This window comes from Astatotilapia calliptera, chromosome 12 (genome assembly GCF_964374335.1).
Source record: "Astatotilapia calliptera chromosome 12, fAstCal68.1, whole genome shotgun sequence".
Taxonomy (NCBI): Eukaryota; Metazoa; Chordata; class Actinopteri; order Cichliformes; family Cichlidae; genus Astatotilapia; species Astatotilapia calliptera.
Genome location: NC_137433.1, coordinates 30268866 through 30288649, shown reverse-complemented (window position 1 = coordinate 30288649; position 19784 = coordinate 30268866). Strand labels below are relative to the sequence as shown.

General features: G+C 37.4%; 1 protein-coding gene across 1 annotated transcript in view; it reads right to left on the bottom strand.

Annotated features, from left to right (window-relative positions):
* Window positions 1-240: 240 nt before the first annotated feature.
* aacs (acetoacetyl-CoA synthetase) overlaps window positions 241-19784 on the bottom strand; it is a 41085-nt gene continuing 21541 nt past the window's right edge. Inside the window, exons 11-18 of the mRNA XM_026187180.2 lie at window positions 14454-14518; window positions 10765-10887; window positions 4742-4855; window positions 3652-3777; window positions 3314-3383; window positions 3059-3117; window positions 2544-2746; window positions 241-2426 (exon numbers count right to left, since the gene is read on the bottom strand). Of these exons, the coding sequence (XP_026042965.1) occupies window positions 2289-2426; window positions 2544-2746; window positions 3059-3117; window positions 3314-3383; window positions 3652-3777; window positions 4742-4855; window positions 10765-10887; window positions 14454-14518 (898 nt within the window). The 3' untranslated portion in view covers window positions 241-2288. The remainder of the gene's footprint in view (window positions 2427-2543; window positions 2747-3058; window positions 3118-3313; window positions 3384-3651; window positions 3778-4741; window positions 4856-10764; window positions 10888-14453; window positions 14519-19784) is intronic.

Sequence of the window (19784 nt, the reverse complement as noted above, 5' to 3'; positions counted from 1 at the left end):
ATAAACTTTCGGCAACTACTTATTAGTTGCTGGTAGTTTTGTGTCAGAGCTCAGAGGTAAATATTTTAGTTAAGCTGTTAAACATAAATGTTGATTCACACTCCTGTTTACTTCATACATGTGTGCTGTGCCTAGAAAGCCTTGGATGAAGAGCTTCCCAGTTTATCTTAGGAAAGCAATGTGGATGCGTACTGTAAATTTACAATAAGCATAAAAGGCTTACATTTTGGAACACAAAACTTTTTGTTTGCTCTCAGACTGGCCTCACTTTATTGGTTAGCTGACAGTTTCCAGCCAGAAAATGCATACAACAAAATCCCTGTGTTAAACAGCTTTAAAGTTGTTTCTTACACAGATATTCCCTCGGAAAACTCAACAAAGACAAGGTGTGCAAATAGCGTTCACAATCACACAGCTCGAAACCAGACCTACAGTGACCAACGTTATCCCGTTATCAAAAAGAACATACAACCTAGAATATCGTCCAAAACATCTGTCATGTTTGATTCTTGCATTCTCAAACTAAATACACACAGTAAAAATGCTTTATCATAAGAAATATTTGATGCCTAAAGAACATATATTTACTAAAAACAATGCAGATCTCCAATGTTCCACCTGATTTCACTCAAGTGCAAACCATCCAGTTATTTATGATTCTTGTCTCCTATAGGAGTAAAAGGACTTGTGCATCTTTATGAGACAAAATAATTAAATTAATTAATTTAATTTAATTGTCTACATACAAAATAGCAGTATTCCAATCAAAACTTTGTTCCTGGAGCTTTTGTTTGATATAGGCATGATTGTGAACTCAAACATTAAACGCACATGTATCCAGTTAAATGGTTTACAGTTATACCAAATATTTAAAATAATCATAAAGAAAAGAAGCTTAACGCACCAACTTATACAGGAAACCACACACACAATAAGCCAAATGAGAAAATGGTCCCTATTTTTTTTTTCTTTCAGTTTCATTCTTATCCATAGATCAAATGGCTCTCTGACGTCTGTTCCTTTGCACAATTGACACTCTGGTCAGGTATTTGCTTCTCATGGAAAATGGAAATCAAACCCACAGGAATTGTGTTTTATTACAGATTTACTAGTGACCAAAACCACTACAGTTAATAGCATCAACTAGGCTACAGAATTTGTTATTATAATTAGGAAATTTTAAATAAATAACTCATTTTTTCTATGTACAAAGTACAACACATGCTTTTCTTAGCGTTGTAACAATCATGGAACATAGATACAAATGTATACAACAGGCTTCTGTGGTGAAATGAGAAATGTGCATCTTGACTGAATCCTTGCTTTGATAGATTGATAGATAACGACCTATTCTGGTTTTGGATGGGGGGACAACATTGAATAGAGGATTTCGAAAACAAAGGTTCAGAATCAAGTATGAAATGTGATATAGCTTTTTAGGCAGAAAAAAAAAGCTATATTAGTTATTAGTAAGCTATATTAAATTATATGATATTAGTTTAGTTTTCTAGGCTTCCTTATTCAAGAATTAAGTAAACTAGAACTGTTACACAAACATAATACAACTTCCATGACTTTGGTTAACACGTTTGGGTGGCTATCGTTAAAGGCATAACTGTAAAGTCAACACAGTTTCACAGTTCCAAAATTTATACCGATATACAAATATCCACATTAAGATAGCAATCCACACCACATAAACATGATATGGTGATATGAGCAAAAGCTGAGGCGTAACTCCAAGATGCGTGGGTGTATTTATCTACACACCTCCATGGATTTTATTCAGGGACCCACTCAAGGTGATATGGTTCTTCAGTAGCTGATAACAATCAAAGTGTGAAGCCGAAGCAAAGCACTTTATACTGCGTTTCATTTCTTCAAGGGCTTCAAAGCATGAGCTTATTCACAAGCACTGCTAAACACACGATATTATATCCAAAGCCTCTTTCAGTGTTCCACTTCCAACACTTAATTGTGCAGTACGGTAGACTATGAGCAGCTGCTTGATGACTTGTGGAACACTATGTCTCTCTGTCTGCCTGATATAATTAATTTATTATTATAATACATCTTGTTTGGTATTGTTATATATTATTTTGACACACATCATCACCTTTTTGCCCTGTATGCAGCGCAGGGTGCCTGTTTGAGGAACCCATGCAATGAACTTTGCATATCACCCTGTACCTGTAAATTTACATAAAGTTAGTCTAAAATCAAAGCTAAAATCTTTTCAGGCTACGTGTCTTTGCAGACCCTCTCTTCAGCTCTGTGAAGCCACATCTCTAATAGTTTTGCAGTTCAGGAATGTTTTTGTAGAGGTCCAGTGAGTCAGGATTGGAGAATGCTCCTCTTTGTGTCACCTCCCGACCAGCAATCACTTGTTTTACAGCTACCTCCACCTTCTTACCGCTGATGGTATACTGTAGAGGAATGAAATAAAGGCTGTCATTCAACAAAAAGGATTTTTCTATTTGCAGCCTGACAGAATAATATAAAGTTTTTTCATAACTAACTGATAGATTTCTTTTTTTTCTTACAGGAATGTCTCTGGTCTCCAGCAGCAGGGCGGGTACGTGTCGAGCAGACAGAGCTTTTCTAATGGCTCCTTTAATCTTTGCCACCAACTCTGGACTGAAGGGCTTACCAGGTGCCATCTTTAAGAACAAAATAACTCTCTCTTCTCCGTCAGCGTTGTACTGTGGAACACAAAGACTGTCTGACACTTCCTCAAACGCCTCCACTGCAGAGAGGAGAGGAAAGGAGAGGGCAGAGGGCAAAAAGGCAAACCAAAAAAGATGAGACACAGAGAGAAAAAGATGTGAGAGGTGAAAAGAAAATGAGAGTAAAGATTAAAAGAACAGAAAAGACAAAAAGTGTCAAACTAAGCAGCGTGAGTACGTACGGAGAATGGCAAGTGAGTAAACTTTAAAAAGTGGACAATGGGATGGCAAAGTCTTATTTTTCCAGGAACATAAAAAGAACCATGACTCAGAACCATTTTCTTTTATCATCTTACACCCACACCCTACTCCATCTGCAGATAAAGACTCACCAATGTTGTAGATCTCTGAGCTGCCGAATCGGACTCCGTTGGGGTTCAGCGTGCCGTCACTACAGAAAAAACAGATTTTCTAAATTCAGAGCTGGCGTTCCTGTAATTGCGAGCCATTTTGCCACAAATTTCCACAGGAAAAAAATGACTCTACTGCCTAGAGTTGTGACAAAATATCACACAAAAGGGTATGAAGTACATTTAAGCCTGTCCTGATGAATCAATAAAACGTATTGATTGCAGTTAATGGCTGACCTTCTGCCCAGCATGACAATGCCCCCTGTCTTTGGATTGATTTTACAGTAGTCTCCGTGGGCCCACACCCCTACAGAATGAGAAAAGGAAAAATTTGTCTGAAACTTTGATTTTTTTTTTTTGTGCATACTTGAAGAACACATACTGAAAACAAACATTAAAAAATGAAGGAGCAATAAATGCAAATAAAAACAGTTACATAATGTAAGCACAGATAAATTTAAACTGGGCGATATTGCTTAAAGGGTAGCTGTACAGCAGGGGTATTACAGGTGTCTCTTTATGTACATGTAAACTGTAAATATGTTTCTATTTTTACACAACATTTGTGTGGTTACCGGGATATGTAGAAAAGTATGCTTTATGATATTTGCTCTGATTCTCGTCATTCCAGAAGTGTGTTGGCTGGCAGGGGATTGGCTTCAAGCAGACAAGCTCCCCACTCTCTCCCCACACAGGCTTACCTGTTAAAACACATATTTCACAGGAACAGAAAGTTGCGGTGTGTGTTTCCCTGCAACCCATATAAACCTGGGCACACGTCCATATGCACAAACACATAAGCGTATAAGAGACACAGTATAAATCCTTCTCTGATAAAAACAAAAAGAATGTGTGTCGCTCTCAGAGAACCTGATACCTTTAGTGTGTGGTTTCACACAACCCTAACAGCCTCCCTCAGGACGGTGTTATAGGCTTAAAGACTGACTAAAATAATCCCAAACTCTTTCTACAAAACTGCCTTTAAATTATCCTTCAATCCACTCTCCTTTGAGGTGGTGGAGAAATGCCAGTACAGCCTGCAGCAGGGAGCTGGGGAAAGAGGGACTGAAATCAATGACAGAAACCTAGAGGGCTTTGAAGACTTCCACCATGATAAAAAATAAATAAATAAATAAAGAACAACACCCTTTTTATTTGAAATTAATAATTTAAAAAAATGTGTTTCGCTAAAGTTGGTCAGTATATTGTTCCAGGGAAAGTTCACACATTCCTTCAGTTACTTTTTGGCCTGGCAAATATATACATATAAGCTCCACCATATATATATATATATATATAAAGTTATCTTTTTTGTCAGGTAAAGTTCAAATAGAGGTGGTTAAAATCATAACACAATGAACACGTCCATATATATATATATATATATATATATATATATATATATATATATATATATATATATATATATATATATATATATATATATATATATATATGTATATATATATACACATTTTTTTATTTTTTTATTTTTTAAAATGCAGCCTGAACCTGAAGCTTATTTAAAAGCTGACCTCAATCCCCTTGACTCTGTTGCTCTATTGTCCCCATACAGTAAATCTCTTAATTGCTATTGAGGTTGAATGAAACAGAAAGTGGTAGGAGGGATTATTAAATTCTGAAGAGATTCACCCAGAGTCTTACCGTCAGGGCTCCAGGCTTCCACAGCCATGCCGAGATTTCTTGATTGAATCTCACCTCGATACACTGGAACTGTTGGGTTCTGGCCCATGAAACACGACACTATGTCAGTGCCACCTGGGAAAAGAGTTGAGAGAAACCGGGAAGTTTTCCATTATATTTCTGCAACAGACATATAATTTTTCTAAGAAGTTAAAATTGACCAGCTTGTGTCTTAAGTTTTTGTCATTAACGCTGTTGGAGGAACCTTGACCTACAAAAAAGACAGAGCAATGGGAAGTCTGTTAACTCTGTAGCGTCTTAATAAATTCATTGCTGTGGTTTTCATTGTACCCTGAATAAAGTCAGTGAACCCTATAACAGTTATAGCAAGGTTTTCCCATTATAACAGAGTACCATCTGTGTTTCAAAGAGGTGTTCTTTTCTTCTTCTTTTTTTCTTATTCCTCAGTGAACATGGAGCTGATGAGCGATTCTAATTGTGATTTCTCCTACAAGCACTGTTGCTCGTCTACATGTATTTTAGCAAACTTTATGCTGGCTTTTTTATTTCTGTTTTAAAAGTGGAATCTCCTCAGCTCTTGCCACAAAGAACCTTGGCCAAACATTACTATTGCCCCTGACCTCTGGATCTTAAACTTTATAAATAATAGTAAGAGCTGTGGTAACAGGAACAGGAAGTTGCTTTGGTGATTCTTCAAGTCTTAACTTTGACCATGTTTGGCATATACTTTTAACGCCTATGATAAAGACAATCTTTAGTTTCCATATTCCACTTATTTATCACCATTTCTGAGGGGTACCAATAATTTTCTCTACAAATTTTAATTTCAAAAACTTTCCAGGAAGGCGTAGACCATTCTTTAATCCTTTAGAGTCATTGGATGTGCCAGTTTAAGATGACCTAGCAGCAAGACGCAGTTTCCTTTTAAATTATATTGAAAGTGCAGACAAAAATAGATTGAAGCCAACAATATCGGGTATGCTTCTGTTTTAGACACATTTTACTGTAAATAGTCAGAAGTCTCTTAGATATTTTATGATGTGATAAAGATAATGAATCACATTTAGTGTGGTAGGACTAGGGTTAGGGTTAGCACATATGATGACTTAGACCTCAAATGGTGAAACTGGTTGGAGGGAGGCAATGTGTACGTTTTTACCTTATTTCATTTAGTTTGGAATACTTGGAATGTACAGAGCCACACCCATATCACGTAACTATGTAAAATATCAGCAAACACTGACCAAGAGACATTATCACACTTAATACCAGTGTCTTGTATTTTTTTGCTCCACACACAGGCAGCATTAGCTCGCTGCTCCACCTTCATTGACCTATATAGGAGTTCCTTCCCTTTGCAGCACTTTCCTAAAACTGTCATGAAGACGCACACATCTATTCATCTCTTTCTACCTTCCAATCATATACCATTTCTGACACGTTCTATTCATCTCCCTTCTTATTGTTTGTTCTCTACCTCCCTATTTCGTTCCACTCTGCGTGACAGATACCATCCATCCATCTCGTTTGCTTTCTCTCAGTTGCTCTATGCCCTTCTACTGCTCCTTCCTCCTTTCTTGCATTTCTTTGTTCTTTACACTCGTTTTCTCCGTCTCTCTTTCTGGCAGGTTCTTTATTGAGCTCTAATTGGCTCCCAGGAGGAAGTAGAAACTTTGTCTTCTGATTAAACACACACACTTATAGTGGGACGATACGCAATTAGATTAATATTACATTTACCTTAATAGGTGAGTACAAACACACAAAAATACATACATACACACACAAACAGAAGCACATTTAAGCCAAAAGTCAATGTGGTTTTCTTGGGATGCCTTCCATCATCTGACATGTAGTGTGCATGTGTGAGTAAGGTGTATATACACAAGAGTGCAACGTGTCACACTGATCTGATGCTCCTAACAGCAGTGACTATTTTGAAGTGAAGAAAAAGGTTTTTTGAACTCCCCAGTTAGTTTTCATAGATTTTTGCACATGTGAGTGCGTGCACGCACATCTTCTTTCATTTGTGGAGGTGTTACTGCTTTGAAAAACTACCTGCACAGTTTGAGGTCAAACAAAGCCACCAACTGAGACAAACCAAGCAACCTACACAGCTAACCTACACATGAATTCATTTATCCAAAAATGAACTGAATTGAAACCAAAAACTAAAGGAAAATTGAAAAGATGACTTGGTAAATACTTCAAAATTAACACAGAGAAGAGAAGAGAAGAGAAGAGAAGAGAAGAGAAGAGAAGAGAAGAGAAGAGAAGAGAAGAGAAGAGAAGAGAAGAGAAGAGAAGAGAAGAGAAGAGAAGAGAAGAGGCAAAATGGGTGTGGAGAGCTGACATATGGAGAGTCAGATGGAGGTATATTAGGATTGAGTAAATCCAGCAGTGAAAGTGTTAAAATCACCCACTGAAGAGCAACAGGGGTCTGAGGTCCCTGCTGAACAGAAAACACACAAACACTCTCCTGATATACACGACAATCTCCGTTAAAAGTTTTCACAACCCCAAGTAGACTTTAACTGAAGCACATGTTTATACACACACAGTGACACGGGGTAAAATCAGCAAGGGACCCACATATATGAGCATTCAGAACACACACACACAGCATTGACCTCATGGGTCAAGGTTAGGTCGGTTGGCAGCCAAAAGGGTTGCAGCCCTCTGTTGCCCTTGGCAGCAAGATGGAAAGTGACTGGGGCAGGACCTGCTGTTTCGAGTCACACATTCACAAAGAGCCAGCGCTATAATTCCAAAAGGACGAGTCCAGATGAATAACAAATTGGGTCTTCTTCACAATTTACCACTTTAGCTATCATTTTGTTCAAATATTATAACACTATACTGTCAGAGGAACAGCACAGGAACAGGTTGAGCTCTTTGGAGACAAAGTCAGAGAGGCAAAGCTGAGATGGTTTGCACATTCTAAATAAAACATGTTTGATGGCCAAGCAGTAAGGTATACAGGCATCTGAAATCTTCTACTTTTTCCCCTCATACTTCTGCTGCTGGAGTATGGCAGTCCCAAAACCTTATGGTAAAATATAATGTAATTTGGCACAATGGCTGAACTGATGCACCTCAACGGCACTGTTGGGATTAAACTCATTTTTCTAATGCCAAAAGCTACAATAGTTACAATACCTACTGTTTCCATAAGCCATTTGACTCATTAAAAAATCTTTACAAAGTAACTATAAAGGATCTTTAAAGTGGAAGAAGAAAACAGTTTTATCTGTTTAGCTAACATGGTTTCTCAGTGCCTCTGTTATGTGATACCATTTAATACTGAACTTGTTTTATTGACTTACTAACGCAATTAAAAAGGGGATGACTACAGCTTTGTATTGAGCTAATAAGCAAAAACTTGTTTTTCCTTGATTCGTTCTATGTGTTTGTCTCATAAAAGTTGTTGATGTGTGTCACAAAATCGTATGAGTTGTTGAGTAACAACCTATAATGCAAACAAACGAAAATGTGTAATTGCCATAACCAACTATTTTTGAAGTTTTCAGTAGATTCTTAAGCCTACAGCAAATTTTGCACAGACCACCTTCCTCACTAAACAGATTTCTTTCTTCACTTATCTTACAGACTCTGCAGAGACACAGATATTTACGACAAAAATAACCTAAGAAAATCTGCTTGCAGATTTCTTCTGTTTATTTTCCATCTCTCACCAGATTTCTGCCTGTGATTGACATTTCAGCTGACGCTTGTGTCCAGCATTTCGACTTACATGTCATTGTGAGCATGTGCAACTTTGCATATGTTTGCTTGTGTATTTGAGGCTATATGCTGTACCCATTTGGGCTGTCATTCACAATGGCTGCGTGTATGTGTATGCAAGCGTGACATTCCAAGCTGCTTCTCAGTGTGCGTGTGTGTGTGTGTGTGTGTGTGTGTGTTTGTGTGTGTGTGTGTTTAATACGTCAGTCACCCAAGCTCTGCTAAATGTTAAACGTTTCAGGACTCACAGAAAGAGACAGATAGCATTCTACTGGCCTGACAACATCACAATGGGCTGAGAAGCACTGTGTGCGTTAGACCCGTGCGTGTGTGTGTGCATGTGCGACAGTTGTGGGTGGTGAGGAATATGTAGCCTTCTATACAATTTATTGTTTTATTATTATGCATCAGTCCTTTTGTGCTTGTGTCAGAGATGCTTTTCTGTTTTAGCTTTAAAATTTCAAAATACAAATACAGTATATATTTTAAATGTTTTAAAATACATTTTTTTTTTAGTTTAAGTATCCGGTTTCTGTCATAAAGACATCGGGAACCAAACAATTTGTTGCTCAGACATCACATTATGCACCAGAATCATCTTGGATATAAATATCTTGATTTGTCAATATATATATAAAATAACATTAGGTTAAATATAAGTAATCTTACATTTACATAATCCTTCTTTTCTTTCATTTTTGTCAGGGATGTTCCTTACAACTAACTTATTAGTTGTTTAAACACGAGAGAAAAAAAAATCAAAGTGGTCAACCAGTCTAAATTAAAGAAAACACTCAGAACACATCTAAAAATAAACACAATCTAATGGACAAGGCTAGACATTGCATTTGTATTTGGGATCAACAGGCTTGCTAGTTTTGCTAGTGTGTGTTCTAATGTGCTCTTCTTCAGTTTTGTGAAAAGCACTTTAGGGGGAATTTCAAAAGGTCAGAAAAGCTCATGTTTCAACAACAGTGAAGTATTGTACAGTTATGATAAATGTTAAACTGGCCAGTTCACGTTCATGTTAGCTGTTAGCTATTAGCAATTACCCGTTTACCAAAAATCTTGCCTTAGGGTGTCACAAGCTAGTGCCAGTGTTGGTCCCAAGCCCAGGTAATTGGGAGGGTTGTGCCTGGAAGAGCATCTGGCATAAGATTTTTGCCAAATCAAATATGTGGATCCAGCTGCTGTGGAAACCACTGGAGAAAAAACAGAGCAGCTGAAGTTACCTTTATCCAATAGCCACCTTAGCCATCTGTTATCATTAAGATAGTGGTTAGCAGCTATGGCTAATATTAAAATGATAACATTAATGTGAGAGCCAGGCAACAAACACCATCAGTCCTGTCTGCAGAGTTGTAATGGATGGTGTTAATTTTACAGAATAAAACAATTACTTAAGTCTAAAAAATGCCAAGTTTCTCTGAAAGTACCAGACTGAAACTGAGGAAAGTCTAGACACAAGATAACAGCCTACCTGACTAACTGTATTTGATTGGTAATTAAAATGTGGAGCTTAGTCACCAGATGCACAGAACCACAATTTTTTTAAGTAACTTGGAAATAGTAATCTCCGATAGTATTTTATCAAGTATTGAGTAGTTTCTTGGGTATCAGTTTATCAGTAAATTCAAGTATGGTCACTCACTGATAAAAGCTAGCATATCACAAGTTGTCCTCAATGTAGCTACAATGCAGCTATTATTCTTAATCAAAAACAGGAGAAAGATGAAATGGAGTATAAAGGATACTCGACGGCTGAATCAAATTAAAAATAAACAGAACTTGGTTTCATTTGTTAGTGAACAAAACAGACAACAGGTCTTTAGCAATAACTGGAGAAAAAACAACAACAGCTGGCACGATTAATCTTTACTTATTGTGCAGGCATTTCATGCATTATGTTCCTAGTTAAGTAGCTATTAATTTGAAGCGCCACAGATTGTCTGTCAAATTTTTATAAAGAATATATTATAGACAATAGTTTTTTTGTCAAACCACAACCTGATTAGCAGAAAATGCACTAATATGCACCTGTTGAATATTTCATTCATTAAAAAAGTATACTATAAATTGTTCTTATTGAGTAAAAGCTTGACATTTTTAAATTAATTAAAACTGTAATATTAATGTCTAAGACAAATATTTATCTACAGTTCTTTTTAATGATTAAATGATTTTGTGTCATAATTCTAAATAAACATTATGTTATTCTTAAATTCTTAAGTATTAGAAAAATAATATGTGTCCTAGCAGGTTATGTGTTATTGAGTCACCTGAAATGGAGCCCAGCAGCACGGTGCTCTTTATGCAGCGGTAGACATAGTCGTAGATCTGAGGTTTGAGAGGAGATCCAGTAGACAGGATAGTGTGGAGGGACTGGAGATTGTGTGTTTCCGCTAGAGAAGGAAAACACAAAAGGTAAAAATAAATAGCGAAAGAAGATGAACAATAAACTCCGTAGTTTAGTTATTAGTAATACATAACTGTGTTTGAAGTCACTTTTTGAATACAACCTAAAATGTTCCTAAAATGTTGAGTGTTAAAAATTCAGTGAGTTCCGGAAGTACAATAAATTTGGATTCATTAACTGGTCAAAAATAATGTGGGCAAATTGGAAAATCTGAAAAGATTATTTGGGATTCTCATTTGCTTCAAGAGAGCAAATGAGCAAAAACATTGGTTTTTGATCAGACTCAATATGCAGTTTACCTGCTTGTATTGAGACAACAATAGTCACACTTTTATAGTGAGGCTGCACATATTTTAGAATTACTGGTCTGGGATCAGTTATCACAGTGGTTACCCCCCCAAAAAAACAACCCAAACCTAACCAAGTTGGAGTCACCAATCATTTGAACCAATTTAGTAAACCAAACACATAAAATGGGTATTCACATTTGAACAGCTGTGGCTTGTTGCACCCCAACTTGTTGTGTTATTGTAGTTTGCCACCCTGATGTGACAGAGCATGCAACGTACCGCACACATCGCTTTAGCCATCCTCAAGATCCATGTCCATGTTCTCTGTCACACACATATGCCCAAACCACAAGCCAATAACACTCTGGGAACTAATAAGGTTCCAGCAACTGCCCCTTGCTCTGCGCACACACACACAGTTGGACTTTTGCTACCCCCCACCATGCCTCCAGGTGTCCAGTCCAAATGTCATCCTAGGGAAAAGGGCCTCTCCGCTGGGGCAGCCAGTGAAGAAGCTCCCACTATCCTCCTCGGGCCAGTGGAGGCATGCATGTACGCACGCACGCACGCACACACACACACACACACACCAACATCTCCCTTTGCCACGCTCTCTTTCTCTAATAAGCATCCAAATGCACACACACAATGCCAACTGGATCAAGTGGCTGGCTGACTAATAGGGGTGGGGCAGCGAGCGGGAACAAGAGAGCGAGACAAGCACAGAGACACAGCAATGTTTTATTTTTTTTATGCCTTTCTGTTTAGTATTAGAATTAGGAATGGGTTCAGCTCATTTAAAGTTAAAGAGAGACGCACAAACAAGGGCAACAAATGCAGATTTGTGGCGATTATCAGAATGCACTGTGCTACATGGTGACACTTGGTATATGCAAGTTTTTTCTGTTTGCACTTCTGACAGAAAAATTGTTAAGCCTGGTGGCTGCAATTTAGCCATACACTACAAATGTTATTACTGCAATGTGTATGGATGACACACACAGAGCTCTTAACACACACAGCTGGTTTGGTACTTTACTTTCTTGGAATCCTATTTCAGTGTCCCACTATTTCCTGTACATTGTACTCCTGAGTGTAGATGGACAACAAAGTAAATTTAGACTAAACTCACATTAAAACCATTATATTTTGATTTGATGAAAATCATGTAATGTTTCTTATATGCCATATAGGCTTAATAAATCCTGGACTTCACTGTGATTTCTTCATGTTTGTTTTAATTTTTCCAGCTGGCAGCGGATGTTTAAACCCATCAATTTTCTTCCACAAATTAGGATAACAGTTGGGCTACAGCCTATCCCAGCTGCCATAGGAAAAGAGGTTGGGTACACCCTGGACACAATGCCAATCTAAAGAGAGTTAACACAGAGAGACAAACAGCTATTTCTGCTCACATTCACACCTATGGCCAATAAGAATGTCTTCAGGCTGTGGAAGGAAGCTGGAGAGAGAACCCACGCAGACATGGGTGGAATACAGACAGCCTGTGGATTCGAACCCAGGACCTGTGAGGAAACAGTGCTAACCACTGTGTTACTTTAGAAGTAGCTAAAAATCGCTCCCAAAAACACAAGTGACTATAGTTTCGGTAGAGCAGTTCATCCACTTACTGAAAGGTTGGTGGTTCCCTGGTCTGTATACCCAAGTATCTTTGCCCAAGATACGTAATCCCAAGTTAGGGGTGGGCGGTATAAACAGTATATGGTAGAAACGATATGAATTTGGCCAGCAGTAGAGATTTTGACCATACCACTCTACCGCGATAGCGCATGTTGCTAGGCTACGAAGCCGGACCGCTTGATGGATTGTCGGAGCATTACGGCTACTGTAGTCGGGAGCCTCAATGAGTAATACGTACTGTGCTTCAACATAATATTACTGCATTGTGTGTGTATAACCTCTTTTTAGGTTTTATGGATATTATACATTTTTATGCTAAGGATATGTCGGCCAATTTCCACTGGAAATGCCTTTTGGTTAAACTGTCAGCAAGGAATTTGCATTTGCACTGTTAAATTTTTATATAGCTTTAATGCACATAAAAAACGGCTGCTTGTTTAAGTGAAAATACATAGATGGGGTTTTTTTTGCACTAATAAAGTTGTGGAGGAGACAAAGTATTTTGTCTTGTGCCAATTATATCGTCAGTTATATCGTTATCGCAAATTTTCAAATAGATATTGTGCTAAATATTTTTGGCCATATTGCACCGCCCTATTGACATATCTATTGTAGTAGTAAGGAGGTGGACTACAATATCAAGCTCAACTGCAATCTGATCAGATCTTAATGCCAGCCCACATCGATCGATGGCTAATTGGAAAATCTAATATATTTATATCAATATAGTTAATCTGCGTCAGACTGCCTGGAGTGAATGCATATCTGCAGGTATCTTTAAAAACCACCTCCACCACAGCTCCTTCTTTTATGCTGTGTTTCACTTAATCAATGTAATATCTGCTTTCATTGATGCTTGTTCTATTTTGTGCTAACATCTATGGATGTGGAAAGGCTGGGAGGTGTACAGTCCCAGAATAGAGGTATCAGATATAAATTACTGCAGATGGAAATAACTGTCTCTCAAACTATAGTTTTGCTGTCTAAAATATGGCTGTGTGAAACTGAAATATAGCTTAACTAATTTAACTAGAATTCCTGTTGCTTTCCAGTGAAATGAACACCTACAATAATGCGAAACAGGTATAAAATCTAGAATTCTTACAAATAAGGAAAACCTGATGGAAGTTACTCTATAGCAAAGACTAACAACTGTGCTGTGATAGTGTTTTGTTCTAACACAATACAGTATCTAATTTGTTGCTGCACAAGTTCCAAAGAGTAACCACTACATGAAAGCTAGCAGCAAGTCAAAAAAAAAAAAAAAAAAGCACCAGCACAGCTCTGGTTATCTGTCCAGATCTTTTTCTTTCTCTAGAAAGTTGTGTCACTAAAAGCAATTAGGTGGACCTATCCATGACTCATATGAAAAATCATAACAGCCTTTTTATCCTTTTAATTCAGTGTCATACTCCAGAACATAGGGCAAACTGTTATTTCATCCAGTTAATGGAATAAAGGACATTCAGAGTCAAACAACATTACTATTATAATCATTACTGTGTCCATCTGCTCTTATTGCTACAAATTCCATTCTCATAAAGTAGGTGTGTATGTCTATATGTCTGTGACCATGCTCACATATTTATTTTACTCTCTTCTATCCATGAACACAACTTACAGGGTGTCAGGTTCCTCTCCTGCAGCACAGACAGCCACTTGGCCCCGGTACCAAAGATAGTGATGCTGATGAAGAAAAAAAAAAAGATAAACATTATTCAGTTTGCCAGAAGTAGCGAGTGTTCTCATATACTTTGAGAAGAAAAAGGAAAAAAAAGAAGAAAGAATTTGCGTCAGTGTTGCCAACACTGACAGTCATTGCAAAAGGCCTCCTACATACATGTACTATATTCTGCATTGTGACAGCAGGAACTCCAAACAACAGAACCAAGCTAGCAGACTTTATGAGTGGGGGTGGCATAAATATTGTTGCCAAGTTTCACTGCAATCTGGCTGGCTATTTTGGAAAGATGCTGCTGGACAAAGTGATGGATGAATAAGTGATAGATTCACAAAGCTGCCAATGATCCTTGTGACATCACAATCTTTACCATCACTGGGATATTCCTGAGTGTGTCAAACACAATTAAACATATCCTGTTTTAGTTCTTGGATGCTTTTGATTAATATCTTTAAACAAGAGACGCGGTGAACAACTGCAAATATTAAGAGAAGCATTTTTAAATTCTCAAGGAGTTTTGTATATAAAACCCTCACAAATCTGTGACACCCGTTACACCAACAGGCCAGTAGTCACTGTCAATGATGAGGATATATACATCCTGGACAGGGAGGAACGCTGATTTGAGCAAGGAGTCAAGGAGGACATTTATGTGAAAAGGGAAAGACCATCTCTGAATCGAGGAGGGGGCGTAAGGGTACATCTTTCACCACCTTACAATGCTGTTATTGCAGTAATTCACCAACTCTCTATGAATGGTACTCATGGCAATTGATCAATGGTCATTGACCAGTGGCCATGACAATTTTCAGATTATTGATCATGAAACGGACCTCATGGCCCATTGTTAGTCAGTGGTGCTAGTTTCAGTCATTATGTAAATGTAATGTTTAAAAGGTTGGGAAAACCTGCAATGAAAATGAAGAAGTCACTTGGATGAGTGACGAAATGTTTCTCACACTGAAAATGCTGCATCCAGATGAAGAGAATCAATTTTTGGGGGTCTCTGAATTCTAAAAATGTGACACTTTAGATATTAAATAGTATGAAGATTATTTAGATACAAAAACATTGTACATCGTTTTAAACCAACATTTCTTGGTTTAAAAAAAAAAAAGGTTAAGCTTATCTTCTTCGTAACATTTGCCAGATTGTTTGCAAGTACTCTACTCTTTATGGGTTTCAAAACATTTTTCAGTTGTCCCATGAAATCCATTGCCAAGAAACACATGCATGAGTGCAATAAAGCCCTTATATATCTGTATTAACATCACTGTACATTACTTTTAAGGCAACGGTCAAGTAACTTCTGAATACAATATTTGTGATACTTGAAAGACCTGCCAGTCTGCTTAAGACTTTGGTGCTGAGACTGAACTGTAACATGGCTTCACTTGTTGCCCTGAATCTATGCAGACAAGGCATAATTTCATTGTATCTGCTCTGAATGCAAAAACATAAAAAGGGCAACAGTTATTCAGCAGACCTTTGCCCTTAATCCCATGTGCTCCAGTGGAGCTGCTCAGTAGTCTGGTTGGACAAGGAAGCTCCCAGCGGGGGAGTGTGTGCCACTGTGTAAATGTAAAGGAAGGTGATGTTAAAACAGCTTGTGTGCTCATCCTTCTAGACAGATAACATTTTAAAAAGGAAAGAAAGGGGGAAAAAAAACTGGCATGGACAACTTTCAACTGGGTAAATACAAAAGAGAGCTGAAAAAAAAAAGACAAATTGCTTCTTTTTTAGATGTTTCGCAAGAAAATTGTTCAGATGAGAATGTAACAACACAACGGTTGCTCACAACAATTCTGGGAAAAATAATTTTAGAAAGTTTTGTCTGCGTGAATTGATGTCACCCTGACAGCTGACAACAGTTGGGAAACGTGGATGGTAAGAAGCGACAAAACGTCACTTTTGTGTTCCCCTGCAGTTTTAATTTTAAAACAAAGGGCCTTTTCAAGCCTGTCTGTAAATGGGTTTATTTGTGTCTCAGTCTATGTCTTGCTGTCTTTTTAAGTTATTTTTGTTGACATTAAATCAATCAAATTTCATCCATCGCTATGGTAACCATTTATGTCAATCATAAAAAGGGCTGTCTCTATAAGAACAAACAAAACAACAGCTTGATGAACAATAATCAGGAATTGTTTTGCAGTGCAAGATCTCCTTTGCTCTCGGTGGCTCGTTTTGATTAGTGGTGATAGGGGTAAATGAAGAGAGTGAGGATTTGATAACGGTCTCAAGATGCAACATGAAGTATGATTACGCAACTGTTGTCAGTGCTCTTACTGCCAACTCACACTGAATCAAGTGTTTTATCTTGTTTTACCTTGTGAGTCTAATGTTATATCACACTATGTGTAACATTAAATGTTAAACCTATCTGACGTGATCAGACCTAACCAGACTTGGATGGCCATTTTCTGCAAATCCGGGAAAGAAGAACTGGGACCAGTAACAATGGTTTATGACATTCATACAAAAACTGTGTTTCACTCTTGTCGTCCTGAAAGCATGCCAGTGTTCAGTGTTTTGTGGACCACCCATTTGGCACAGCTATAATACCTCAAGGGCACCAACTGTACATGATGGAAAACCAAAATGAATGCTAAATTTTCAAAAGGTCCTTCTCCACCAGCATTTGATTTAAGATGGAAACTTACAAGACTTTGGGAAGACAACAGAGGAACGTAAAGTATAGAAAGTACAAAAGTAGAACTATAGTGTCTAAAGTGCCTACGCCTTAGACGTGTGCTTTCAAGCTGTACTTCTCATTCACTTACAGTGTGGTTCATAATAAGGTAATAATATATTTCATGATATTAGAAATCTAAGAAGATTCAAACAGAAGAAAATATTAGAAAACAACATACTTTATAATACTTATGTATTATTTTGTCAGTATTTAATTAAGTTCTTTTAAAAATCGATTTTTTAAATTCATAGAATCTGTACTTCATCAAATGAATTTACAAAATAATTTCCAGTGAAATACACTGCAAATGTATCAAATCCTTTAAATATTAAATATAGTGTGCTTGTTTTAGTGTAAAGGAAAAAAGAAGAAGATCACACACCAAGCAATTTAGACATATCGATAGACTAATGGACGTTTTTTCTGCATTTTGCATGCAGACCCTTTTTTGTTCTCTAAACCTACATACAGACAGTCATTATCCATCCTACCTATCATCTCTGATCCGCATATGAAATTTTTGGTTTCTGGCTACCATGGAAACAGTCTCTCTATTCTGATTGGAGGCAGGTGGCCAGGTGTAGCTGCTAATTGGGTGCTTAGGATGGAGGGTGGAGGAGAAGCTGTGAGTCTCTGTTTGTCAGAGTGTGTGACAGCATGTGCAAATATACCCGTGTCTGTTTCAGGGAAGACATGTTACTGGACGCTACTAAGTCAATAAAAGACACTCAGGAGCAATCAGACACAAGAGCACCTCTGAGCAATTATCATGGTAATGTGTCCCTACGCGTGTCGTGATGTAGCAATTGAAGCTCCACTTGTCAGTGGAGTTTACAAATTATTCTCACACTTGTTCTCCATCACAGTAAGTTGTTTGAATATGTTAGAGATATGAAGCATTGTCCTCTTCACATGTGCGTTAGACTAGAAAGAACAATGAGTAACTCCTGTTTGACAGTACATTTGTTTATTCAAATGTGAAACTTTAGTGTAATTGCTATAGTTTACACTCTAAAGCTGCTAAATCAACATAACCTGGTAACCTGGATTTCAAAATTAAAGTCGTGACATTCTTTATAAGGTAAATATTGCATTTTGGATGTAAAAGAATTGTTAATTATGTTAATTAATTATGTTAAAGATTTGAAGATACCAGAAAATCCCATTACAGATAAGCTTTGAGTGCTCAAATACAGTAGAAAGCTCTGTGTACGAACTATTTACCATGTACGATAGATAGATGGATCCAGCTTGAAGAAGTGGATATTTTAATTGTTAAGCCCACATGTCTAAAACTGTAGCTGAGCTGGCAAGATGCAATCTGTTAAACTGTCTGTACTGTACTGAATCTCTTCCAAAGAATAAAATTAATAAATAACTGAGAATTTCATCTGGCAGTAATTAAAGATAAGACTTCCACACGGCAGTCGCTGGCACAAGCGTGGAGGAGGAGTTTTCCTGGACATAGTAGTTCAAAACATAATGAACAAAAGATTGAAGGGAAAACCCTTGAATAAATCTTGTGGCCACTTCATACATAGAACCCATTGAATAGAATTTTTTTTTGGCTCTCCTCAGAAATAATGCTAATTCAGTTTTCACTCTGGCTGGTAAATCAACTAAAGTATGACACCTTACTGTAATACATTTAGTGACTGACTTTCTTCCTTGAAAGACTTGGAATGCCTTCCATTCAATTAAATGTTTGTATTTCTTGCTTGTCTGAATGTTTTACTTTAGAGATGACATCCAAATGAACATTTTCCATCACTGGGTCCTTTTAGGTATTCAGATCCCTTCATGGCTTTTGGCAGTTTTTACCACTGCCTAAGTAAATACAGCTTTCTGCTTTTCATCAAAGCCCCATTGTGACCCATTACTAGTGGTAATTTTCCCTTCCAAGCTCTAAAAATTCTTGAATTTTATTTCATTTCATGACCATTGATATTCTGATCGGTTAGTAACCCAGCTGCATAACTGCACACCTAGAAAGTTTGATTGCAATCAGAGTATTACCTTTGGATTAAGATAGCAAATGTGATACTAGGCTATGAAGATCTATACTTGGCAAAAGATCTTAGAGCTATTTGTGTGTGTGTGTGTGTGTGTGTGTGTGTGTGTGTGTGTGTGTGTGTGTGTGTCACTGCCACAACTAAAAGATAACATGAATAGCTTTTTAATAAGAATTTAAATGTCTCTGATATTTGCCTGAATCCCAACACTGAAATTAACTCAGAAGCAGAAAGAGAAGACTTCTAAAAATACTATTATCTCTAATGAAGCTTACAGGATGTTTCTGAGGGACAGCTGCAGGGAAGAAAAGAGGAGACATGAAAACATAATACTCTTTTAATAATATTGTGCGGTGGAATTCAGAACTAGTCTTCCAGCCTTGTCAACCCTTTCCAGTTTATCTGGATGTTGCCTAGCAACACAAACAGAAATTTAGAGGCCCAGAAACAATTTCATGACATTTAAAATAGGAGACTGAGATCAAAATTGAAGCGAATTAATGACAGATATTTTTATGTGATTTATATGTGGCATTTTGTGGACTGGATTGCAACAATGTGGTCTCG